Source organism: Montipora foliosa, chromosome 2, assembly GCF_036669935.1.
Source record: "Montipora foliosa isolate CH-2021 chromosome 2, ASM3666993v2, whole genome shotgun sequence".
Lineage (NCBI taxonomy): Eukaryota > Metazoa > Cnidaria > Anthozoa > Scleractinia > Acroporidae > Montipora > Montipora foliosa.
In genome coordinates this window covers 52,657,022-52,664,521 of record NC_090870.1, presented here as the reverse complement: position 1 = coordinate 52,664,521, position 7,500 = coordinate 52,657,022, and the positions used below count along the sequence as shown (strand labels likewise).

The window sequence follows — 7,500 nt, the reverse complement described above, 5'->3', positions numbered from 1 at the left end:
CATTTTTATTTTACTCTTCTTGAATACAGTACAGTGCGGACAATTACTTCACTAATATTCATTGTTGGGGTGCAGGTAGCAAAATGCTACCTCAGGCGGTTCAGTCTAAAATTGGTATATTTTGGAAAGAAAAAAGGAAGTCACGGAAGCTGGGAAATATTATTTTGAAAAATTAATTGCCAAACGAATTTAAGGAAAAATAATAACTTTATAGACTGCAAAACAGGCACTTTATGCCACTTGACAAACTAATTTTTTTTTAAGACCAAACCCATAAAATTGTACCAATAATTTTGTCAAAAATTTTGTCAAAAATTAATGCCATTTTCACAAGTGGCTATTGAAATTCAGTAGTACTCCAATGTTATCTCCACATTGAGGATTCAGGTAGAGGGGTGTCCAGGAATCCTATGACACCGACGTTTTGAAAAATTTCACTAAAAATGAACCTACTCCATTTTTCATTTAGTGGGGGGAGATGCTTTTTGGACATCCAATTTTCAGTCTCTGGATACAAAGAAACTCATCACTAATATGTCTGTTTTTTATCATTTTTTTTAGATCTTGCAATTTACTCGCTCACCAATTTTAAGACTACACAAGAACTTGAAAGCAGCAACACAGCAGTGGTGAAGGTCTCCAAAAAGTTCACAACCATTTCCAATTGCTGTTCCAAAGACTTAAATTTCTACTAGCAGGGAGGATTTTGCTGTAAAAAAAATTACTACAGCTAGTAACACACTTTCATCACATTGTAGTGGGTTAATGTGACAACAACAAGGACAATCAAGAATAATTATTGATTTTATCTTCCAGCAATAAAAAGGAATTATTATTTTTAATTGCTGGAAGATAAAAAAACAGCAGAAGGATATAAAAGGAGGATATCAAATAATGTATCTTGAAAGATAAGAAAACTTGTTGAAGCGGATTCAGTGCCATCCTACAAAACTTTTCAGAAATTTCAACTTGGCTTACTTCCAGTACAATAAATTATTGAACCTCTCTTTGTGGACTCGGGTAGCATCTCAGCTGCTTCAATAAATTTTTAATCTGCCCTTCCATCAGATTTAACTTTTAAAAAAACTCATAACTTCATGTTTCTGTAGTAATAATTCTTCAAGCATGTTGAACAAAATACTTTAACTAATAATAATATTTTAGATATAACAAGTGTGCTGAATTTTTAGCGATTGCTTTTAATAATACTAATCTTTCCTACCATTCCCAAGTATGAGTAAATTAAGTTGAATACAGTAAGTGGTCACTGGTGAAGTAAACAAACTGCCCCAAGGGGACTCCCTTACAAAAATGACAGGAGTTTTTGTTGTACCTTTTTGGGGCAAAATTTGTGGATTTGTAGTGCTTGCAATGCTATGATCAATATCTGGAACTGTACATAGCAGAATTTGGTACGCCAGCAAATAACTTTTACTTCTGAATTATAAAATGCCAGTCATTTGTCTCTTTAGAACTGGTTCCTTTGTAGGGGTTAAGATTTCGTTCGGCTACGTCCACTAAACAAGACTCTGTTACCTTCAAGGGTTGTTTTAAAAAAATTTCCAAGTACCCTGTCATTTTCATAGGGAAGACCCCTCCTGAGCAAATTGCATCCTTATGTTTGGGTTCCCGTTGATTTAATGATAAAAGCAACATTGTTCTAAAATAATATTTAAATACCATTATAGTCTTTTTAACCTAACTTTTTTGCACAGTTTACTCCTTGAGCCACCAGCTTCAACTTTGATACTTTTGAGCAGTTATAGTAATGGTGGAGGTTATTTGGTTCAACTAAAGAATAAGAAAATCAAAGTAATAATAGCACTAATGAGCTGTACAGCTGAGGTCTGTCAAATTTCCATCTGAGTAACCTGACAGCTCTTACAGTACCTCTCAATTTAAAGAAAAGGAATCTTGTGGACTTGAACAGTCCCAAACAGAAATGCTGTGTATTCCAAATATGGTCACATGAACTCCTCAAGGTTTGCCTGCTTCCAGAACTTCAAATCCATGAATAGTTTGAATATTTTTCCTGGGCTCCTTTAAATTTTGTACACTTTTTAATGGTTTGCCTTTAAACATAACATTCACAATCTAATGCAAATACAACTGAGGCTGACAAGACAACAATATCCTTTATTTAAACACAACCAATATTAAAGACACATAGGATATCAAGTAGAAATTAATTACTATCCAAAGATCATATTGTAAATATTATAACAGGTTGATTGACAAGTCCTTTGCTCAAAATGGTAGAGCATAAAATTATTTGAAGTCCAGCAGGACCCAAGACGAGAAGTTATGATAAAAGCTTTAAACTTTTTTCTAAAATATTTTACTGCTTTCACAATACTGTTGTACAACCAACGACAATGAGACCTTATGCATTGGATTGTCACTGTTTCTAGCTGCAGCTCCAAATCACGTAATATATTAATAATTTTTGTCATCTAAGAAAAGAACAACATGTGGGGTGTAACCAAAAACGTCCATGGCAATAATGTAATTCTTCATTTCAGGAACCACTGTCAACCATCACATGACTCAAAACAGATTAACTTGATCCGACAACACATGACAGTCCCCTAAAACCAAAGTACATCATTAATGCTTCCACAAAACAATAGTCTAATAAAAAAATGATTTGTTACACGCAAAGAGTCACGAATCTGAATCTATAGATATCTATATATAGCTCTAGTAATGTACCCTCACTTCAGTTCTTCCAAACATTATTTTAACTAAAACATGGATTGTGGCAGGGTCAAAAACGTGCCTTAAACACAAATTAAGTGCAAATCCATAACTTGGTAACTATTTTAACGGACAAAATAATGAAATTGACGTCGACATGGATCGGTGAGTTGTGACCCCGGGGTTGTGACTGCTAAGAAGTATAATAACTTAAAGATATATTAACAAGAAAAGAGAATATAATAACCTTAAAAGCAGCTATTTAAAATATTTGATGTTAGGGTTACGTTCCCAATGACACAGTCACACTCAAAATCAAATTCACATCTGATCGAATCATTGATCATTCATGTTATGTAGAGGTGCCGATCGTAAGGAGTAACGCAGAAAAAAATAACCTTCACGTTGCACAATATTGCCATTTCCCTGCCAAAAGCCAATTCACACATGAACGGAAACCTTGGGAATCCTTCTTTCTGCACATTACAGTAACTTTTTGTACCCGATGGCAACTAACTTTCTACATTAAAAATTGCGTAAAAAACTTACCTGTTTCGCAGCTCTTTTCCCACGAAATAAAATTTTCCAGGAGCAATTTTTCCGAGGATACTAGTTGGATTGGACTTGCAAACGTTTTACACAACATAGACGTTCTCAAAGGATACATTCCATTTGAAACTGGCGTTCAAACTAGCCTTGATCGCTCTAAAAAGAACGTAAACCAACAAGGTACCGATTCCCAAACGGCAGCCATATTGCGCGACTCATGCGGAGACATTTTCTCCAGTGAATCAAACCGGAAATGTGGAAGATCACGCATGCGCAAACGTTTTGCCGCGGTGTTCGTCGAGCCACAGAAAGAGCGCGAAAAATTAAGCCTCGTTCAGGTGCGTGTGTCTTACCTTGAGCCTGCGATCAAATCGACAGCCAGCCCCCGGTCAGCGGTCAACTTAAAAAAAAAAAAACATCTGACCTTGATAAGAACCAGTCCTGCCTGATAAATTCAACTGGTTCTTATATACATGTATAAGTAGATACTGTGTACCATTTCGATTAAAAATCACTGGGTCAGGATAACCATGTCATTGTAAAATCAATTCTTTTAAATTTGAATTTTTGTGCTCTTTGTCCTTTAATTTTTATAGCACAGTGAAAGTGAAATACAGCAAGTAATCTCTGCAAAATTATAAATGTATAAATCAAATTGTTTTTCTTCACAATACTGTTGTACAACCAACGACAATATTCAATAGAGTCAATTAAGAAAGCAGTGTCAGTTGTGTAATGCAGTGTATAATTTTAGACAGAATTTAAGAACATATTAAGAACAGCTTGAAGCTGATTTTTCACTAATTACCGAATATATAAGGACCGCATCGTCCTGAAACTGGAAAACATAGATTCTGTTATGCGGGTTTTTAGTATACTATAATTATAATGGCGGAGAGAGTGTAGAACGTATGGTTGTCGGGGTCTGACCAAATGTCACAGCTGAATTCGCGAAGCTATAAGTTGAAATTCTCGTTATGTATTTTTTCGTAACAAATCTAACAGAGCACCAGCATGGGAGTAATGCATGTTCCGGGGATGCCCAGGAAGAAACGTTAGTGTAAATGTAAATGTTCTTTAGGTATGGGTGTTTAGGGACACAACGATTGTACTTGCCATGGTAGTCAGAGCTTGCAGTGTTTCAAACGACTCAGTACCCCCGGGGGGGGGGGGGGTACTCCCTTATAGGGCCTTAATGGGGACGTGCGGCCAGCCAGGGTATGAACAGGGTATCGAATTTATCATTTTTTGTCTTAATCAGGGTATTGATTTATCAATTTTTGTCTTAAACTGGGTTAAATGTCTTAAACAGGGTATCAAAAATCGGAATTCTGTCTTAAATTGGGTAGGAAAATTAGCGATATTTGTCTTAAACATGGTCAGGGTATGAGGGGCCGCGCCGTACCTCCCCACCCAGGGATATGTCGAGTACCCCCCCCCCTCGGGTCAGTACCGCAGTGTGTTTTAAAACTAATTCTGTCTTCTCTGAATGTACATGTGTTCAAGATCAATAAAAATATATTTCTTTGTACTTATGCTTGGTGCGCATTTCGTCAGGATGCTGGAGCTGAACCAAGCGGCAATTGGTATCGAAAAAGTGACGCACAAGAACAAGGGACAGAAGGAAAGAAAGGCAAAACGAATAAGAAAGGAGACGTTTACAATTACGAGATGCAAGTTTTGAAGTAAGTCTCGAGAATGGAAAACAAAGGAGAGTTACTACATTCACCCTTGTGAAAAACGAAATTTTTAGTAAAAGGATTTCAGTGTTTTACGTCCGAGTCGTAAATGGTACCCTCGCTGTGGTTTTTACATGTTACTTGTTTTTGCTATTTTCTTGCAATTATTCCTCCTCAAAGGAGATTGGCAGCCGAACAACACATGCTAAAAGGTAGAGGAACAAGACCTGCATTGTAAAAATGAAATTTCTTACTGTCGCTTAGAGCTCTTCCAGCCCCAAGCCTTCAGCAGGTTCCTCCGGAAGATGGAGTGACTGTGGTGTTCCATGTTCTTCTTGCCTCGAGTTTTAAAATGGCAGATGAAAGCTTATTTATACGAGCGCACGGAGAAGATTTAGGAAACTTTCAGGCGAACTGTGTTGATATGGCTGCTGTTGCCGAGTAAGTATCACAGTATATTTATTACTGGAATAAATGTTTATTCACAATTATTGTTAATAAAAATAATACTCATAGCTTAGTGAAGTACCATCATCCGGGTGAGTGTGGTCCTGAGAAGGACCGTTTTGGGTAACATTGAATGAAGTTTCGTTAATTTGAGCGGACGTCATCTTCAGAGTCCAATGTTAAACGTCATCAGATGGTATAAATACTCTGGTCGTTGATGTGATTGGTCAACAAGTTCATGATGTTATTGGTCGACTGTCAATTAGCCTTGATGTCATTGGCTGTGAAGACTGTAAAAAATGATCGGTGCGTTGTTGCTGTCATGGGTTAAGTCGTTTTTAGGGTGCAGGAAGTTGTAAGCAGTGGTTTAGCTTCTGGACAGATCGCATCGGGGCAAAGTACTCATTAATAAGGTCATTCAGTACCCTAAGGATGTAAAGGCGTTTTGAGGCCTTGGTGATAATCTCGTCAACACTAGCATTCCAGAGGGAGGGAGGGCACGCTTTCTAATGTTTAGCAGTTTATGGTCTTCGGTTAGAGGTCAGACGTGGTCTGAGGGTACCTATAACCATCTCTTAAATTGTATTTCTTTGGGTTTAGATTCACATTTTTGCAATGTCGACTGTGAGATTGTAACCCAAGTCACTTTTTATGGGAGTCGTCACGCCAAATTGGATGACCTGTGATCAAGTATTGTAAGGTTATAGATTCTAGAAGCTGGAGGAGCAATGAGTGCAATGCCTATAGCTAGCCAGGTTGTTTATCATAACCAGGAACGAAATTGGACAGAGCTTTGTACCGTCTGGCATACGTGCGTGAACTGAGTCACATCCACTCAGCCGAGCTTAATTTAACAGCTTGTCGTCGACTACTACAAAAGCTGCACATCCACCTGATCAAAAAGCTTCCCATATCGAGCTGCTTGTGTCTGGATAAAAAGACGGCATGTCCATGAGGCAATAAGTTGTTAATGTCCCCTTTAAGCAGCCAAATTGGTTACGATTGATTGAATACTTGACATGATCAATTAACCATTCAACAACAAAATCCTCTTAGAGTCTTTCCCTAGAGTAGGGAAAATGACCGAGGACAGGGAAGAGTTGAAGACGGTTGTTATTTGCTCGATCCCACTCTCATAATTATGATAAGCAAGAAAAGTCTGGCACTTGTGGGCCTCGAATCTCGTAAGGAAAGTCCATATGTTGCTTGTACAACCAATGACGCCTTAGTAAAAAGTTGTATTTACTTTTGAGACGGGTTAATGGGAGAAACTGGTTGATTTGACGTCACTTTATCGTACTGGAGTTTACGTTTTACAGGCATCTTTCTTTGATGTTTTTTTTTTAAAGTAGTATTGCGAGAGGTCATGTCCCCTTTTCATATTTAATTGATTGACCCGAATAGCATTTTTATAGTTAACTCAACTTCTCTACTGTTATTCAATAGACTAAATCTGCTAGCTTAATGTTGTACACAATTCAAATCCTTTGGGAATGAACGTTTTGTTCCAGGTATTTCCATATCATTTAAATGTGAATGCGACATTATAATGCAAATACAATAGACAAAGAAGACCAAAAAATCTTAACCCCGGGGGATTTGAATTGGATTCAAGTTTGAGTTAGGCACTTTGACTGTGATTGTATAAGGTTGTCATTTTATCTTTCTTATTCAATTAGGAGCGAACAATGCGAAGACGAAGACAATCTTTTGTACTTTCGTGGTCAGTTCACAATAAGCCTTGGCCGAGCTCGGCAACCAACCTACTACAAATATGTGGTGATCAGTAAAGGAACACCTTGTTATGAGGAGTTACTCGAGTTTCCTCCATTTTATTACCTGACCGTCAATCGTGCGTTAATAATTTGTGAAAAAGATATTAAGCCTGGAGGTAAGTGCTTATAATTATCTGTAAGAAAGGAGACATAAGTATTTTGCCTTTGCCACGATCCTTTGAGGTATGGCACAGAAACCATAACAAGGAAATTCTAAACCGGGGAAGAAAATCCCTAAAGATGTGGCCAAAACGAAGAAATTAGAAAAAAAAAAAAACACTTTTGGAGGCTGTCAAATACATGCAAGTCGCTCGTCCAAACAAAACCAAATGTCCAAAACAACAGAGCCCTTG

At 37.4% G+C, this 7,500-nt stretch overlaps 1 protein-coding gene across 2 annotated transcripts in view; it reads left to right on the top strand.

The window, feature by feature from the left end:
• Positions 1–7,500, top strand: part of LOC137993535 (E3 ubiquitin-protein ligase rnf213-alpha-like) — a 191,815-nt gene that overhangs the window by 14,662 nt on the left and 169,653 nt on the right. For both annotated transcript variants that reach the window (XM_068839453.1, XM_068839454.1), the window contains exons 3-5: positions 4,804–4,931; positions 5,190–5,366; positions 7,052–7,263. In XM_068839453.1, coding sequence (XP_068695554.1) covers positions 4,804–4,931; positions 5,190–5,366; positions 7,052–7,263 — 517 coding nt within the window. The remainder of the gene's footprint in view (positions 1–4,803; positions 4,932–5,189; positions 5,367–7,051; positions 7,264–7,500) is intronic.